This window comes from Onychostruthus taczanowskii, unplaced genomic scaffold (genome assembly GCF_017590055.1).
Source record: "Onychostruthus taczanowskii isolate IOZ18803 unplaced genomic scaffold, ASM1759005v1 scaffold106, whole genome shotgun sequence".
NCBI classification, from domain to species: domain Eukaryota; kingdom Metazoa; phylum Chordata; class Aves; order Passeriformes; family Passeridae; genus Onychostruthus; species Onychostruthus taczanowskii.
Genome location: NW_024497186.1, coordinates 1,733,928 through 1,752,305, shown reverse-complemented (window position 1 = coordinate 1,752,305; position 18,378 = coordinate 1,733,928). Strand labels below are relative to the sequence as shown.

Genomic DNA, 18,378 nt, shown 5'->3' with positions numbered 1-18,378 from the left:
GGCTCTCTGTTCAGGTGAGGGTCCCTGCCCGTGGAGCAGGGCTTAGCCTGGGGCAGCTCCCATGGGATTTGAGGGGTTCCCACTGCTCCCTTGGCACAAGGGCACAGCCCTGGCCCTGGCACTGTCCCTCCCCTGTCCCGGGCTGCCCAGGGAGCAGCTCCAGCCCCGGCTCAGCTCTCCCTGCCTGAGGCAAACCCACCCCAGCCCCGGGCCTGCTCCATCCCAGGAACGAGTGAGAGTTAAGAGACACAAACAGAGTTTATTACACTTGGACACAGCAATTCCAGCCAGCTCAGCACTGGCACAGGGGGAGCTGCAGTTCCAGCAGTGCATTCCCCACCCTTCCACCGGGCACTGGAATTCCACTGACCCAGCGCAGAGACAGTTCTGGATTTAACCCCCCTGAGCCCACCCTGCTGTGACACCAGCACTGAGCTGCCCCCACCTCCTCCCAGAGCTCTTCCTTTCCATGGGAAATGGAACTGGGAGTCAGAGCTGGGCTGCTCTGCCGTGCTCAGGTGAGGGTTTGTGTGTGCAGTGAGCCATTCACAGGCACTCCTTCACCTGCTGGCACTGCACAGCCTGGGAAAAGCCCTGCAGAGAGCACCAGGAGCTGCAGTTCGGGACTCTGTGTCCTCCAGTCGGTGAGTCCAGCATGGAGACCTTCACAGCTCTGGGCTGGTTGGTCACAGACCCTCAGGAGAACCAGCCTGGGCTCTCAGCACCATCTCCCCAAGCACAGCTACAGAGCCTCAGCCTGACCACCCTCCACTCTGGAACTCCCCATTTCAGACACTACAACATTCCTGGATTGTAAAACACAGATTCACACATTGTACACAGCCTTATAAATAATCCCTGGAGTAAATCACTTCTCAGAATACCAGCCATGGATACAACTTCAACAATACAATTTATGGCTTCATTACAACTCATAAAGGTAAAACAAACTCAAAATATTGCACAGACAAGCCCAGTTCATGTGAGGTTCCACCTCCACTGCTGTGTGTAGTCACATGGCATTTGTCATCTCAGACAGGAATAGTTTGTGGGGAAGGAGATTTAAAATTATATGGATGCCATCAGCATGCAGGGAAACGTGCAGCAGGGAGTGAGGACACTGCTGGAAAATGAAATCTGCCTTTCTCCCTTAGCAGAAAAAGGGCAGCTCCTGATTTGCAGCTCCTGCTTTACATTCATCTCAGGAAAAGAAAACTTTGGTTAGAACGTAACATGTCACACGGATTTAAGGTAAACATTGTATCGCCCTTATAAAAATGGAAATAAAAAATACAAAGTTGAGACATTTGGGATATCTCAGCAAGGGACACAAGACACAGGAGAACATGGGCAGGACCACGCTCACCACACTGCAGGGCAGGACAGGGACTGCAAAGCGACGCCGAGGGGCTGCCTGAAGGCTGAGCTTCTTTATTTCATCAGGATCCAGGGAATCCTTCCTGGGCAGCTGGGAGTGTCCTCGGGGATGGTTTCAGTGCAGGCTCTATGGCCGGGTCGAGGGCTCCCCCAAGGGGATGTCGGTGTCCGTGTAAAAGCGAGCGATTTGGTCCCGGTACTTCTGAACCACCACCGGCCTCTTCAGCTTCATGGTGGGGCCTGTGGGGAGCCAGCACAGGGTAAATGGGGAGAGCAGCACTGGGAGCACCCAGCAGGGCTGGAGGGGAGAGGCAGAACACAGGAACCTGTGCTAAACTTCTCTTTGAGTTTAATGGAATCTCCCTGTCCTGTGAGCCAAAGCAGCACCCAGAGGGTGCTGGCACTGCCCAGGATCCCCAGGGAATGGTCCCAGGGCTTCCAGAGCTCCAGGAGATCTCAGGGATGCGCAGGGTGGGATTCTTGGGGTGTCTGTGCAGGGACAGGGGCTGGGCTGAGCATCCCTGGGGGTCACTTCCAGCTCAGGAGGTTCCATAACTCTACAAGAGGCATCACAGCACAAGGGTAAGTGCTGCTCCACTCAGTGCTGCTGGGCAGAAGTGGGAATTCACCCCAGTTCATCCCACCCCAAACTGCCTCATGGAAAAGCCACAGTGAGGAAAGGCTGGGGGCAGCTCTGTGCATTGGGGGTCGTGGTTGTGTTGTGTTCAATACCAGGGAAGGGGGCAAACCCCAGACCCCCCCCCACCACTCACCAAGCTCTCCACCAAAAATGGAGAAGTCCTTCTCCAACAGGGTCCACTTCTGAACTTTCTGGGCATTGGACACAGCTCCCTCATTGACAGCAGAGATCCCTTTCTGGATGGCAGTGTAGATGGCCTTGTCTTTGCTGCTGATGATTTCTGAGACCTTGGTGGCCTTGCTGCCCAGCTTCTGACAGAATTCCAGAGCTTCTGGAGAGAGGTCATCTCCGGGCTCGCCCGTTTCTGCATTCACCACGCACTGCAGGACAGCCACAACAGGAAACTGAGCAGGGCTGAGCACCCGAGGCCCTCTGCACCAAGGAGCCTCCAGCCCTGGATGCTGCAGTTCCTGGGGTCCCTTCCCCACCCCAACCCAGCAGCCCCTCGGCTCTCTTCCAACCCCTGGCTGCCAATGGAAAACTGGGACAAACCAGAGATAAAGCCCCTCAGGTCTCTGCCTGCTCAGGAGCCAGCAGGGTACAGAGCTCATCTGCCAAATTCTTCCTGTGCTATCCAAAGTTAATCACTGTTTTCCAGACCTTTTCTGGAGCACAATTTACTTCCCTTCACTGTGCAGCAGCAGTCTTGGAGTCACACACAGCACTCAGGCGTGACAAGTGCAGCAGGGCCACCCCCAGGGCCACCTCCAGGGCCTGGCTCAGCTCTCCTGCCCCAGGCCAAGGCTGTTGGCCTTGATCTCACTGAGGAGCAATTCCCACTCTGACAGTCAGCACAGACCACCACGGATGTGTCCTGCTGGAGTTTAAAGCCAGAGTCTGACAAAGAAATCCCTGACAGCTTTTTACCTCCCACACTACTCTGGAGAGACTGAAACAGGTGAGGAGAGCAGAAGCGTTTTCTTCTCAAGCCTTTTGGGTCTTTTCCTTCTGTTTCTTCCTGCCCTCTGTGGCACAGAAAAAGCTGCCCTGAACAACAGCAGGGCCTGATGGTCTGAGCAAGTGACAACTCTTTGCTTTCAGCTGCTCTTGGCAGCCCAGCTACAACCAATTGTGCTCTGGGCTCTTGCCTCCACAAGACACTAAAAATGTGTAACAACTCTTCCTCCCTGGAATTAATCAGATTCAGCAGCACAGGTGGTGGATCCCCATCCTGTTTGCCATTACCTTTAGTGTCAGGAGCATAGAAAGGAATTTGGCTTTGTCTCCAACCAACATGGCGTTGCTGATGATGGGAACAGCACTCTTGACAGCATCCTCAATTGGAATAGGAGGAATGTTCTCACCTCCTGCAGTGATGATGAGCTCTGGAAAACAATCAAATCCTGATTAATGCTTGGAGCTTCTCCCCTTCCCACAATCTGCAACAACTCAACTGCTCCTTTGTGTCTGCTGGATCAAAGAGTGAGTCTGTGTCAGCAGAGCTGGAGAAGGCAGAACACCAGGACTGGGAAAGTCACAGGGGGACCATCCCCAAAAGTGCCCCAAAATGTGGGGATGTGGCACTTGGGAATGAGGTTCAGTGATGGCCCTGGGGGTGCTGTACTCAGTGATCTTAAAGGGCTTTTCCAGCCCCAGTGCTGATCCCATGACTGCAGCAGGCCTGGAGAGAGGAGCTGCTCACACAGAGCCCAGCCTTGGTGCTCCAGGGGTGTTTGCAGCCTGGCAGTGCAGGTGAGCCCCTTGGCACAGACCTGGGCCTCCAAGATTCCTAAGTTGGCACCCAAAATATGGAAATTGAAGTGAAAGGAGGTCCCTGTGTGCTGCAGAGCAGAGGGGAGCCCCCCTGCTCAATCTCCTGTTCCTCAGAGCTGCCCTCACATGAGCACCTCTCCCTCTTGAGGGCTGAGGGCTTGAGTGATGTTGGTTTTGTCTGCAGTTGCTCAAACTCTGTCCCAAGAGCCACATTGCTGCAAGGCACTTGCACAACAGTGTTAAGCTGCTGTTTTCCTTGGAGGTCACCCAGCAAAGCTCCTGAAACTGAGGGAGCTGCTGGTAAAACAAGCCCACAAAGCACTGACTGCACTGGTGCTGAAATCAGAGGGCTTCTCCCTCACTCTACAAACACACCCTGGCTCCAGAGCCTGCCTCTCTCCTCCCACCACAGGGCAGGACACCCTGCAGCCACATTCAAGTGGAAACTCCAGGAGGAGAAGGATTTGAATATTATTCTGTGCAAGTCACAACCACACAACCAGCAGAGTGTCCCCTGTACCAGAGGAGGTTTAAGTTGAATATTGGGAAAAATTTCTTCACTGTTCAGCATTGGAACAGGCTACCCAGGGCAGTAGTGGAGTCCCCTCCATCCCTGGAGGGATTTAAAAGATGGGGCAACTGAGGACATGGGTTATGGTGGCCTTGGCAGTGCTGAGGGAACAGTTGGGCTCCATGGGGTCTTTCCCAACATCAACAACTCACTGGTTCCATAGCACTGCATCAAGATAAAGCCAGGGGATGTGTTACCTTTAATTCTGCCTGTGATGAAGAGGAATCCATCCTTGTCATGCTTGCCCAGGTCCCCTGAGTGCAGCCAGCCATCCTCATCGATGGCTTCTTTGGTTTTGTCCTCCATGTTCAGGTAGCCCATGAAGATGTGCCTTCCTGAGAAGCAGATCTCCCCAATGCCATCCTTGTCTGGTTGATGGATCAGGGTGTGGCACCCTGCCAGCTCCTTCCCACAGCTGAAACAGAGCAAGGATTCATTTATTTTAAACTGAATTCAAGCTGAAGTTACAGCAGCACCTCTCAAGCTGAAGGGTTTGAACAAAGCCCAGCAGCTTTTTAGCACAACAGCTCCAGCAAAGAGCTTTAATGGCATCTGCTCTTGTAAGGGCAGCTGCAGAAAGAGTTGTTATTGCAGAGATCAGTGCTCACACACCTGCTGGTTTGCACTCATTGTTCTCAACACCTGAGCTTTGAATGAGCAGATTTATGTCCTTGGCAGCAAACTTTCACTGTGCAGACTGAACAAGCTGTTCAAAGACACCCTGCACCCTTTAGTCATTTGCCATTGAAGCCAAGGGAAGGTTGGAGTTACCAACTTTTCCTTCATCCCACCAGCCCCTCACTTCTTCCTCAGCTCCACAGAACCCTGTAATTTCACATATCCCTGCTGATGCTGCCCTTGGCAGATCTCTTCACCTGTGACATGGCTCCCCAGTGACCTTTTAGTGGCAGCAATGCTCTGGGGATGAGCTGCAGCAGGAGAGATGGATGTGCCCCCCCTCTGCTCCCAGGAAGGCGCTCACCTGCCGAGCCTGAAGGCGTGAGGTAGGGAGACTGTGTGAGGCCCAGAGCTCTCACTCATCCCATAGAGCTCCAGCACGAGAATGTTCAGGCTCAGAAAGAATTCCAGGGTCTCTCTGGTGATGGGAGCAGCCCCCGTGTAGCACTTGGTGCAGCGGTCCAGCCCGATGGCCTTGCGCACCTTCCTGTACACCAGCTGCCTGGCCAGGCGGAAATTCACCGGCTCCTCGGAGCACCTGCACCAGGAGAATGGCACACTTAACTCCTCCCTTCCTTCCTTTTATCTTCATCCTGCTTCAGTTCATAAAAAATATAGAACTCCTCCCCTCCTTCCTTTTATCTTCATCCTGCTTCAGTTCGTTCAGTAAAATAATGGATTATTTCCCCCTCCAGCCCTTGCTGCTCCTCCTCAGGTCCAAGCAACACTGGCCTGTCACAGGATATAATCCTGGATGGAATAAAATCCCTGATCTGACAGAAAAGTTCTCCTAAAACTCATCAGCATCCCTGAAATGTAGCTCATAATTACCCATTCATCCTCTTGAGGTTGGTCTGCAGCCCCACTCCCTTGGCCCACATTGCCACTCTCCTTCGGAGTGCGGAGGCTTTCATGCCCACAGATTTCATTTTCTCTTCCATTTTTTCCCAGACACGAGGAACTCCCAAAAAAGCAGTTGGCCTCACTTCTCGCAGGGTCTCCACCAAGCTGCCCTGAGAGAAGCAGGATTTAATGCAGTTTTTAGAAGTGATTCACTGCAGACTTCAGGTCAGTACTGGTCACTAGCAAAAACTTGGGAGTCTGCCATCAGTTTTGAGGAATTGTTTGTTTTTTGCAGCACCACCAAGAGAAGGGAACCCCTGAGGCATTCCAGTGGGAAATGGGAAGGGAACAAGGGTCGATGCTTTCAGTGCCAGCATTGACACAAGAATCCTTTAGTCAGGACTCAGGTTTAGCTGGGGCCATGGTGCAATGTGGGCAGAGCAAACACAAGGCTGTTGCTCAACCAGTTCTTCATGTGGCACCAGGTGTCAGGTAAGAACTCAGCAGATCCCGGTTCTGAAGTGCTGGGTCAGCTTCTCCCAGTTTGTGACTGAATCAAAAGGTGAAGGTCAGGCTCCAGTCAAACCAACAGGGGCAGATGGTCAGTGGGAAAAGTAAACCCAGTCAGGAAAGCTGACAGAACCACAAGATATCACAGCCTTGTTTCAAGCACCCACCCCAGCTCAAGCAGGTGGATGAGTATAAGTTTATTATCTTATTTTTTTACCTTCAATGCATCTGGTTGGGCAAAGTAAACTTGCACTCCGAGGGCCATGGCTGCCCAAATATCACACATTTGTGCAGCAATGTGGCTGAGGGGCAGGTAGCTGACCACCTCCTCTTGCCTGTTGTGGGCATCACTCAGCATGATGGAGCGCGCGGCCACCACCGCTGTCCACGTCAGCTGCAACAGGAACCCACAGGAGCTTCAGAGCAGGGACAGCACAGAACACACAAGGCACAACACAGCTACAGCATCCTGGGATCTCAACAGCAGCACTTGGCTCGTTCAGCTGGAGCACAGGAGACTGAGGGGAAGCTCCTCGGGGGCTGCAGCTCCTCCCCAGGGGAGGCAGAGGGGCAGGGGCTGAGCTCTGCTCTGGGACAGGGACAGGAGGCCAGCAAGGGCTGGAGCTGTGCCAGGGCTTGGCATGGAGCTCAGGGAAAGGTTCTTGCCCCCAAGGGTGCTGGCACTGCCCAGGCTGCCCAGGGAATGGTCCCGGCCCCAAGGCTGCCAGAGCTGCAGGAGCGTTTGGACAGCGCTGCCAGGGGTGCTCAGGGTGGGCTTGTTGGGGTGGCTGGGCAGGGACAGGGGCTGGGCTGGGGATCCCTGGGGGTCCCTCCCAGCTCAGGATGTTCTCCCTCAGCACCCCTGGGGTGGCACTGGGCACTCACGTTGTCGTGGCTGAGCATGACGCCCTTGGGCTGCCCCGTGGTGCCCGAGGTGTAGATGAGGGTGCAGCACTGGTTGGGTTTCTGGGACGCGATGATCTCGTGGAGCTGCGAGTCCGGCACGTCCCTGCCCAGCTCCATGAACTCCCTCCACTGCAGAGAACAGAAGAGCTCAGTCCTTTTGTAAGGTATCACCCACAGGAAAAATGGAACTCTTTGCTACAGACCAAGAGAATGAAGCTGTTCTCCCTGTCTAGACATCTGGAAGAGGCTGTAAACCCACATTGTCACCCCACAGTGTTTCCTGGCTGACACAGGGAGAAGCAGAAAGGAGACAGATCCACCCCCAGCAGCTTTACAGCTCTGTAGCAACTCCCTGGAATAACTGTGGGGCCCAAGGTGTCTGCCAAAGGTCAGCAGCCCCCTTACAACACGGATTATCCAGGTTGCACAACAGCAACAGCAGACACAACAACAGCAGACACCTCCTGCCCACCACAGCCAACACCAGCTCAGGGGATCACAGTCACACAACCCCAGGCTGGTTTGGCTTGGAAGGGACCTTAAAGATCATCTCACTCCAAGGCCCTGCCATGGACAGGGATGTCACCCACTACATGTTCAAGGCCCCAGGGCAGGTGACAGGTACTTGCAGCCACCAGCTGAACACAGCCAGCACTTAGAAGCCGTGAAGAAGCCCAGGACTTACCGAGTACAGATTTGGTCTCTTCTCTTTGATCTCCTCCCCATACTGGACAATGCCCTTCAGATGAGGTAGTCTGTGTTCAATCTGTGTTAAGAAGGGAGATTTGTGAGAAAGGGCAAATGCTGCTTGTCCCTTTTAGACCCCTGTAACCCCACTTAGCACGCTCCTCAGATTCACCACTTTATGTGAAGCCAAGAGAATCCCATCTGTGCTCCTGAAAGAATGGGTTTGCCTCACTAGAAACAGTCATAATTTGAGCTGGGATGGTGCCAGACAACCTAGAGGATGCTCAGTTGCTCATTTTGGCTTCTTCTATTTTAAGCCCAAGGCTTTTAAGAAGTGAAAGCACCACTTAACCTCTTGTGAGACACAGTGCCAGTGACAGCTCAACTGGCTGGAGCAGGGAGCACACAAGCAATTCACCTCTGCTCTCAGACCCAGCACTCCCCTCAGGTAATGCCCTCCCACAGCATTTTACCCTCCCACATCTGTCAACAGGTTGCTGTAACCCCCAGCCATCTAAAACACATAATTACTTCTAAGATTTTCTGCAGCTGTTTATGGTTTTCCACCACTATAATGTTGGCACTGCAGTTCTCTGCTACGTAATGACAGGCCTCAGGAGAGTTTGTAGTGTAGATCCCAACAGCAAATCCCCTGGAAAAGGGAAAAAAAAGAATAGAAAAGCAAAACAGAATTAGAGGACAAGCAGAGCTGCTGGCAAATTTCAGAGAAAAAACTTTAAGAACAATATCCCATAAAATGACAACAAAAAGGGGAGAGCTTAATTCCAAGAGGAAAGATTCTGTTCTGGGGCATGGGAAATGTCAAGAGTGGTGCAAGGGACCAAAATATCTCATGTGGAAGGCAGATATCACAATCCAGCCATGGGATTCTGTGGTATTTCCTTAATCACTGTGTACATAAGAATGCTTTTAGATTAACCTACTGGTCATCCTATTTTGAGAGAAGCAGCTGGCTGAAAGAAAGTATTTTAATTTTGTCTCATTAATTAATTATGAAATAGTTCAGCTTCTATCTACCTTAAATCCAAATCTAAGCAATTGGGTTTGGGGTGTTTTTTGTTTGCTTTACTGGGGTTTTAATCAAAACCTGCTTCTCATGTGAATACTGCAGTCACTCTCTGCCTGCCAAAGCAAAATGCATGGCAAGAAACAAGAGTCTTACCCTGCAAGGATGGCTCCAATGTCAGCAATGAACCACTCAGCAGAATTAAATCCCAGGATGCCCACTCCATGGAAACGCTCCAGCCCCAGCTGTAAACAAGAGATGGCATTACAGCAGCCTGCCTTCTCCTCTGGACAAAGCTCAGGCATTATTTGCAGATCTCTGCTGGGAGCACAGCACTGAGGGAAGAGTTCATGTTCTTACACTGAATAACTCCCCAGGAGCCAGGATGGAACCAGTGAAAGTTTCACAGCACTGTCCCACTGTAAGTGGGCAGGAAAACAGGGATTTGCTGAGGTCTGCCCTTGGAAAGACAGGCTCACTTGAATTCACTCACAGGAACATAAACCTGCAGCCCAGGGAGTTACCAGTTCCCCTTGGGCTGGGAGTGAGGAGGTGAGAGGTGAAGTCAGACAACACCTCCTGGGACATTTGGTACAAGCTGGGAATGACAGATATCAATAACTCCAGAGCAACAAACTCCAGTGGCAGTCACACTTGGATATGAAATTCCAGCTCTTGGAGTCCCAGTCTTTAACTCCCTCAGACAGACTCTGGTTTTGTCCCAGAGTGGAAGATCCCACCACAGGAGTAAAACCAGGCTGGCCTTATCTTGAAGAGATAAGATTTGATCCCAACAGTAAAAACAGGTGCTGTTTGTTTCTGTCTCCAAGTCTCCTAATCCCAGCAGTACAATCAAAAGGCTGGGCCATGTGGGACACTTAAGCCTGCTTTGTAAGCATCCCTTTTTTTCTTAGAAAGATGAACGTTTCCAAGCCTCTGGAGGGGCAGTGTCCAGGTTTGCCATACACCTCAAACATCTCACTTGAAATGTTGTCTTACGTGCTTTTTTTCTTGGTTAAATGTGAAAGCAACTGTCAAAAAAATTAAATACCAAGGTATCCATAGCATGTTCAGGTATTTCCCTGTCACTGTAAGATTCATCTGCACTCAAGGAATTTGCAGATTTAAGATAGACTTGACTGCAGCCATTCCAGCACTTAAATGATTGAACATTAAGCTTGACTTGTTTTGTTTTGACATAGTGTTTCATTTGTTTTTGTTTTTTTTTTTTGACACAGTGGTAGGAAGAGAGAGAACAAGTTTTAATTTAAAAGAAGACAGATTTACATCAGATATTGGCCAGGAATTGTTCCCTGTGAGGGTGGGCAGGCCCTGGCACAGGGTGCCCAGAGCAGCTGTGGCTGCCCCTGGATCCCTGGCAGTGCCCAAGGCCAGGCTGGGCAGGGCTGGGAGCAGCCTGGGACAGTGGGAGGTGTCCCTGCCATGGCAGGGGGGGCACTGGATGGGCTTTAAGGTCCCTTCCAACCTAAACCATGCTGTTTTCAGGATTCTATGAATATGCCAAAGAGAACTCAACAAACTCTTACCTTCAGAAAGCTTTTGGCTGCTTTCCAGCACTCATCATAGTACATCTTATACGTCATCTTTATCCACCTGCCATCTTTTTTGGATGCCAGGGCATAATAGTCACTGTACTTGTTGACACTTTCCTGAAAGAGCTGGTGCACAGTCTTTGGGGCCTCACTGCCAGGACCCTGCTCTTCCATCCTCAGCTTGACCTCCCCATCACAACGTGTTGTCCACACACAGGAGCCAGGAGAGGAGAAGGCTGCTTTGAAAGGAAAGTGTTCAGCATCTTAGATTTACAAATTTCCTGCTGCCATAACAGCAATACAAATACAAGTCTCAAGCACATGAAAGCAAATGTTGCTACACCCTCTCCCACATCCCTTTGTTGACCCTTTCTTCATGGCAATTTTGCCATGTGAGCCCCAGTATTTTAGACTAGAAGCCTCAATATTCTCCACTTACATCCCCTCTAACCTGCTCTGCTGCCCTAAGGCTCTTGTACTGGTAAGGTGAAAGTTTCCTGCATCTTATACTCAGCTATTTTTAATTTTTTTGTCTTTTAAGGAGGACTGAAAGCAGGACACTGGTACCTGGTAGATGAGCACCAGGCACTGACTCTGCTTATTTAACCCTTGAAGCACAGCTGTGCTTTAAAGTCTGAGTTCCAGGCACTTCTGCACAACCCATCCTGCAACCTGAGCTGCTTCTTCCATTGTCATGGTTTGACAAATCCCTCTCTCATTGCAATAATAATTTCAGGAACCCCACGGTCCCCAGACTTCATCCACTCACCTTTGGGACCGAGTGAGTTCACCTGGTATCTCTCCATCTTGGAATCTTCCCCTGGCTCGCTGTTGTGTGGCTCAGCAGTTCTGCAAGGCAAAAGGAATTATCCCTGGATGAGAACACTGAGGGCTGCCTGCCACAGGCAGGTTTGCTCCATCCCTTAATGTCACTCAGTCCTTGGACGTCAGAGTGGTTCCTGATGTTCTGCAGGTGACTTTATTAATTCACTGCCCTGCACGGCCCCAGCAATGGAACAGCTCACTCCAAGTGTTCAAGCTCTGCCTGTGCTGGTTTTGAACACAAGTGTTGTCCTAATTGCAGCTTTCATTGCAGACAAGCTGCAGAAGAATGCATAAACATTATCCTAAAAACAGCCATCATTTAATTCCTAGAGGCTGCTCCAGGTGTCTGGAATAAAGAGTCTGCAGCTGGGAGGAGGAGGAGAAGGGGGGCAGGAAGGGACACTTGGATCTGGAACTCATCTCCTGTTTGCAATATGTGAGTCCAACAACAGGGGCGGCCCTGGGGACACTCTGGAGTCACCCATGGGAAAACCCACAGAGATTTCCTGCAAAAGAGCAGGAAATTGATTTAACAGGAAGTCTTGTGCTTAGGTATTCCTATTAAAACCAGGGCTCCCACCAGACGCTTGGGAAGAAACAGAAACAGGCTCATCCCTGTGTGCTTCAGCCACTCCTCCCAGCTGAGCTGTCCTTTCACTTCCAGCCCTGCAGAAGCTGGTGAAGCACCACTTGCCTGCTTGCAAAACTGTTCTTACTCCATCCCTTTCCAAGCTGGACTGTCTCACAGCCCTAATGAGGAGGGTGAGGGATAATCAAGGCTTGTGTCCTGAGGGATAATCACGGCTCATGTCCCACTTGAGAGCAGGAGCTGGAAGCCAGACCCAGTGAGATTTGGGAATCCCACCCTCCAAGCAGGCAGCGTGTTCCCTGCCCTGGGCAATGCTCTGCCAGGACCATTGATGTCTGAGTTTTAGCTGAGTTAAGGTTTCACTGCAGAGACCCAAACTTTCCATCCTGCCTGGCCCTACCAGGCCCTTTGCCTCAGCCCATCACTCAGGTGTTGTTCCTCCAGGCTGGTGTTTTCCCTTCTCAACAGCAGCACCTGCAGCACCAAGCCCAGGCTCTTCCAGAAGGGTCCTGACATCACAATAACCCCAAACACTGGAGGAGCAGCTCTGGACAGAAAGGAGCCCTGACTCTGCCCATCACATCCCACTGCACACAGGTGAGAGCTCCTCTGGGCTCACACAAACTCCTCAGCCTGAGCCAGGCAGGGCTCCCACCAAGTTCCACCTTTTACTTCCTTTCTACCAGGCCAGAGACAAGACAACCAGCACAGGCACTGTGTGAATTTCAGCGTAAGGGGAAATCTCTTCCCTGTAATCTACATGCATTCTGAATTTCTAGGGAACACACAGCTATGACTGCTTTGGCCATGAGGAGGTTCAAGGCCCAGGGAAGATCTGAGATGGCTGATCACGTGTCCTGCTCTAAAGCAGAACTGCTTCTCTGAACTAATCTGCAAGCCAGCAACCAGGGCTGAGTAAATAATTTCTTTATTTTCCCCAAGGGGATTATGAGACGTTCCCACCTCCATACTCCCTCCTCATTATTGAGAACATTTTTCAGCACAAATTAATCCTCAGTTGCAATAGTTCTGCACCATTTCTCCACCAGCTTTTATGATCAAAGCATGCAAATGACCCAGTAATATGAGCAGAAAAGCCCCAACTATTTCCCTCACAGTCAATCAAGTCATCTTTCTCTCCCCCTTACGACATGTAGTTCAATGCAGCCCCAAAAAATTCAGGTAAAGATGTTTTAGTTAGCTAGATCCCATTATGCTGTGGTGAGATATAGACCCTAATCTGCTCTTTAGTCTGTAAATCTAAGCAGCCTCTTACCAGCAGGAGTTTGAGATCAGTGTAGGTACTGCACATGAGCTGCTCTCTGCGGAGGCAGGGCTCTTCCAAAATCGTTTTCATTAATCAAAGTAAGCATGGTAGAATACAATTTTATGTACAGCTCACAACAGAGTAAATAAAATCCTAAATAGACAAATAAATCCCAAATGAAATCCTAAATTAGACCAACCTGGGTGAAGAGTTGAGCAGCACATCTTCCCCTGCCACCTCACAGCTCCCTTGAAGAGCTGAATTGCAATAAGCCACGGAGACTGGTTCTGCAAGTGCCATCCTGGCGTCTGACTCACACAGCACTGTCCCTGCGAAAACAGGTTGGAAAAATTAAAATACAGCCACACGTCACAGCAAAGCAGCTCCACTGACGTGAGCGAGGCAACCCCAAAGAGGCACCGCTCGAGCCTGCTGCATTTGCACCAAATAACAGGAAATTCTGACAGTGGGCATTGCAAAACCCCGCAGCAGAACCAGACACCCACAGCTCCCCGAGAGCACCACGAGCCGAACCATTTCAATTCCACGCTCCCTTTTGCCCCAAAAGCTGGGCTCGCAGCCCCCGCCATCCCTCCAGCCTCACCGCGCATCGCCGCTCCCGCAGCCTCCCCTCCGCAGCCGCTCCGCACCGGCGCCGAGCCCGACGTGTAATATCCTTTATTTTTAAACTAGCGCCCAGGAGGCAGATCTGGAGCATCTTATGTCATGTGCTGCTGCCTCGCAATTGGAAGCGGCTCGTCACCCCACACCGCCGCCTCTTAAGGAGGCTCTGGCCCCACGCCTGCCCGCAGCCTCGGCACACCGGGGATTTCGGCTCCCTCCGGGGGGACACAGCCCCGGCACACCTCACATTGAGCCTGTTCGTATCAAAATAAGCGTTTTGCAGCTGGGGTTTTTTTGGGTTTTTTTTTTTTTGGGGGGGGGGGGTGGGTTGTGGTTCCCACGCTGCTTTCAGCACTTTGTCTTGGGGGATTTCATCGCCTAAACCAAGTGTTTTCTAAACGCTGATTTTATTTAATGTTTACACTCGTCAAAAGCCTTTGGTGCTTATGAGTCGCCAGGCTGAGCTTTAATTGTTTCAAGGGATTTCAAGCTGATTGGAGATGAATCCCATTATCCTTGATCTCTCTAAGAAGTGGATTTTAGGCTGCTATTTTGTACCTGCATTAGACAGACACATTTAAATCGTGTGATGCGAGGGGCATGTTCGCCTCCATGAGGAAGAGGAAAGTCTTTTTATGAAAAAGTCTTTTATGTCATAAATCCGACCCAGCACGCTGCAGCCTCCTGCCTTTACCGGGAGGGGAAAACCACGCCAGGCACGGCTCAGGGACATCCCCCTTTCCGCTTACTCATCTGCACAAGGACACGTTGCCGCTCACGCCACGCTCCGCTACAGCCCGCGAGTCACCGCGCCAAAAATAGTTTAATTCACGAGCAGCGAGAGGGGGATGTCTGCAAAAAACCCAGCTCTGAAGCGCCCGGATAACTGGCAGGCGCTGCCGCACACCCGTCGTGGGCTGGAACACCAGACAGGCTCATTGGCAGGGGGAGAAGATGGTGTTGGAGCTGCAGCCCCGTGCTCGGAGCAGCCACTCGGACCTGCCCTGCCCGGAGCTGCTCCCCTGCCCAGCCCGGAGTCGTTCCCCTGCCCTGCCCGGAGCTGCTCCCCTGCCCGGCCCGGAGCTCGTTCCCCTGCCCGGCCCGGAGCTCGTTCCCCTGCCCTGCCCGGAGCAGCCCAAACCCACCCGCGGTGCCACCCGAGCTGTCCCCACGGCCTCTCTTGCTCAAGGAAAACCTAAGAGGAGCCCAGGAGGGACGGATGGCAGCAGCTGCCCTCACTCCTGACCCCCTTTCACAATGCTGCTCCCACTTTCCCTCCCAGCACCCCACAACGAGGGGTTCAGGGCACCCCTGAGGGCAGCTTTGGCCTCTGCACTAATTACAGCGTTTCTCTTGCCAACTGTGCCTTAGTGCAGCAATGAAGTTTCAAGGGAAAGGGTGAGGTGTCCTCACTCCTGCTGCCAGGGAATTGTGGCATCCCAGAGTGGTTTTGGTGGGAAGGGACTTCAAAGCCCATCCAGTGCCAGCCCTGCCATGGCAGGGACACCTCCCACCATCCCAGGCTGCTCCCAGCCCTGTCCAGCCTGGCCTTGGGCACTGCCAGGGATCCAGGGGCAGCCCCAGCTGCTCTGGGCACCCTGTGCCAGGGCCTGCCCACCCTGCCAAGGAAGTACTTCCCACTAATACCTGATCTATCCCTGCCCTCTGGCAGCAGAAGCCATTCCCTGTGTCCTGGCACTCCAGCCCTTTCCAGACAGTCTCTCTCTGTCTCTCATTTTCTTTCAGGCTCCCTTCAGGTCCTGGAATGCCACAGTAAGATCACCCCAAGCTTGAACAATCGCAGTTCTCTCATCCTTCCCTCACAGCAGAGGTGTTCCATCCCGCTCAGTTTCATTTCCATGGTAGGCTTCCTGCATCACCTTCAGGCACCCAAGAGGGAAAAGCTCTTCCCAGTGGAGCCCCACCCGGAATTCTGCTCTCACTGTGCACCACCCGGGGTACACTCACACATGAACTGAAGTGCAATCCGTGCAGCTTCCCAAACCAGACATGCATTTTATCCAACAAGTTCAGCTTAGAAGCAAACATTCCCCAATGTATGCAGACCCTCCCTAGCTTTGCTCAGCCCTGCAGCTCGGGCCTTCCCTCCCTGATGCCGGGTTACAAACACAGCCGCTGGTAAACACACACGTTCCAGGGTTAGGACGGAATGATCTTCAAGGTCCTTTCCAAGCCAAGCCATTCCGCGGTTCACCAGAGCCAGGTGTAGCTCCTGGATACCAAATGCTCCCACCCCACGCTGTTCCCTGAGGTGAGCACACCATGATGTGCCATTGTTCAGGAACATGGAGGACACACTCCCAAACAAAAAACCTGCGGGAAGAATCCTCCCTTTTAATTAAGCCTGTCTGACATCTTAAATCATTTAAATAAAAACGCGTTCTGCTTTGAGGGAGCACCTGACCCAGAAGAACTAGAAATGGGGTGTTTCTTTGGAACCACTTCGCTGACAAACCAAAATAAACGTCTGAGAAAAGTGCAAACTTGTGACAGTGAAGGGGGTAGGAGTGGAGTTTCCATTTCCAATAGGCTTTGGACACACCTTTACCTAAAGCACACACAGAGCTTCAACAACACCAATTCAAATTCAAATTACCGAGCACGTTATCAGCCACTTGACATTTTCCAGCACGGCCCCACTCGGCTTCCTGTGGCGGATTTCTTTTAACCGGTAAAGGCACCACATCCGCTCTGCTCCTGTCCAGAGCAGCTCCAGGCAATTGCCACATCACCATCAAAACCGAAACTTGGGCCTTTTTGTTCCTTCAAAGAGTCACTAAGTGAGGAAACAAAAGCTGAGCAACTCACACTTCTTCCTCTTAGATAAACCCAGTTTTTAGGAGAGGCGGTGATAAAAGCTTCCTGAGCACTAAAGGTTTTGTCACTGACCCCAGGTTGGGCAGTTGCCCCATGCTGGAGTGCAGAAAACAGGAAGAAAAGCAACTTCAGCCTCTGTTAGGATGAAGAGTGACTGTCACGAGTGCAGACAGGCGCCCGACTCCACCGCAGCACCTTCAGAGCTGAGCTTTGAGCCGCAGCAATCTGCCCCCTGACCATCGCTTGGTCAGCAGACACCACAGAACTCTCCACGGCAGGCTGCTTGCCTCTCCAGGGCAGCGGGATGTTTGTTTCAGGTCAATTCCCAGCACCGGGACTCACCCAGTCGAGCTCTCTTCCCTGAGCTGCTGCTTCCCCACACATCTGCACAGCGGGGAAAGGCCCAGCAGGAAAGCTCAGGGCTGTATTTTCTGTGTTCCTGTACTCCTATAAATTCCCTGTATTTTCTGTATTCCTGTGCTCCTGCCGGCTCCCACACGTGGCTTTGTGTCCCCTGGGAGCCGGCACAGGAGCGTCCCGAGCACTGCGGTCACTCAGGGCAGCTCAAACTTCCAGATCACCTCACGGAGCATCCCAAACTTCCAGATCACCTCACGGAGCATCCCAAAGCCACCTCTTGGAGCATTCCCATCTCTCAGGACATCTCAGAGCATCCCCAAACGCTCAGGTAACCTCGTGGAGCATCCCCGATCCCTCAGGTCACCTCACAGAGCTTTCACAACTCCCAGGTCACCTCGTGGAGCATCCCAAACTCTCAGGTCACCTCACAGAGCATTCCCACCTCTCAGAACATCTCAGAGCATCCCAAACTCTCAGGTCACCTCAGAGGATCCCAAGTTCTCAGTCAGGGCCCCTCACGGTCCCTCACGATGGGCTCCCGGACAGCACAGGGGAAGGGACATCCCTTCTCCTCAGACTACCTCCTGCCCTGACCGGCGGCTGGGGGAAACTCCCCCTCCAACCCACCCTGCGCTCATTTAACCAAAACCAACAAGAATTTCCCCCCTCGCTGTCCGCACGCCCACCCACAAACGGGACATCACCAGAAGCATTTGCCGGGAGGGTGAGCCCCACAGCGAAACCCCCGCGCTGGGCGGACACCCCCCACACACCAGGAGTCGCTGGGGACGCCCAGAGGGGCTGTGTGGAGCCGGGACCCCCGTCCCTCCCTCAGCCCCGGCCGGGTCGGGCTTTAGGACCGCGCGTTACCTCCGGGCCCGGCGGGAGCGCGCGCCGCCCCTCAGCAGCTCCCGCGCGCCGCCGGGCGGCGCCTTTAACGCCCTCGTGCTGGGGGGCGTGACCAAACATCTATGCTCCGCCCACTCCGTCCTTTTGAAACATCCCATTGGGCAATATGGTGGTGGGCAGAGACGGAGCCACGCCCCCTGCTCTGGGGAGAGACGCATCGCCGTGCGATTGGAGGAGGTGGTTGTCAATAACACCCAGGCCACGCCCCATCCCCGGCAGGGGTTACCCGCGGTCAGTGCCCGCCGCGGTGTCTGGGACACCGGGAATGGGCTGTGCCCGACACCGGGATCGGGCTGTGCCCAACACCAGGATCGGGCTGTGCCCAACACCGGGATCGGGCTGTGCTCAACACCGGGATCGGGGTGTGCCCAACACCGGGAATGGGCTGTGCCCGACACCGG

At 52.7% G+C, this 18,378-nt stretch overlaps 1 protein-coding gene across 3 annotated transcripts; it reads right to left on the bottom strand.

The window, feature by feature from the left end:
- Positions 1-239: 239 nt before the first annotated feature.
- On the bottom strand, positions 240-17,992 carry ACSBG2 (acyl-CoA synthetase bubblegum family member 2). Of its 3 annotated transcripts, none has more exons than XM_041416770.1 (15): positions 17,939-17,992; positions 13,446-13,575; positions 11,335-11,414; positions 10,560-10,804; positions 9,169-9,257; positions 8,517-8,637; positions 7,984-8,064; positions 7,278-7,427; positions 6,610-6,786; positions 5,871-6,052; positions 5,344-5,577; positions 4,559-4,776; positions 3,263-3,402; positions 2,151-2,397; positions 240-1,617 (listed from the first exon to the last, which is right to left on the bottom strand). In XM_041416770.1, exons 2-15 carry the CDS (start codon positions 13,544-13,546, stop codon positions 1,505-1,507), a joined length of 2,178 nt encoding a protein of 725 aa, XP_041272704.1. In that variant the 5' UTR covers positions 13,547-13,575; positions 17,939-17,992; the 3' UTR covers positions 240-1,504. The 3 variants fall into 3 exon arrangements, with proteins under 3 accessions (XP_041272704.1, XP_041272688.1, XP_041272696.1); XM_041416754.1 differs by lacking the exon at positions 17,939-17,992 and adding an exon at positions 13,851-13,938; XM_041416762.1 differs by lacking the exon at positions 17,939-17,992 and adding an exon at positions 13,851-13,938 and having other exon boundaries at positions 10,560-10,801.
- Between the last annotated feature and the right edge of the window lie 386 nt (positions 17,993-18,378).

Excerpts from the sequence above, each read along its gene's own strand:
- ACSBG2 (XM_041416754.1), bottom strand. Across the intron at positions 9,258-10,559 it reads CAGCCAAAAGCTTTCTGAAG|CTGGGGCTGGAGCGTTTCCA; the intron begins GTAAGAGTTTGT and ends TCTTGTTTACAG. Across the intron at positions 2,398-3,262 it reads CTATGCTCCTGACACTAAAG|TGCGTGGTGAATGCAGAAAC; the intron begins GTAATGGCAAAC and ends GCTGTCCTGCAG.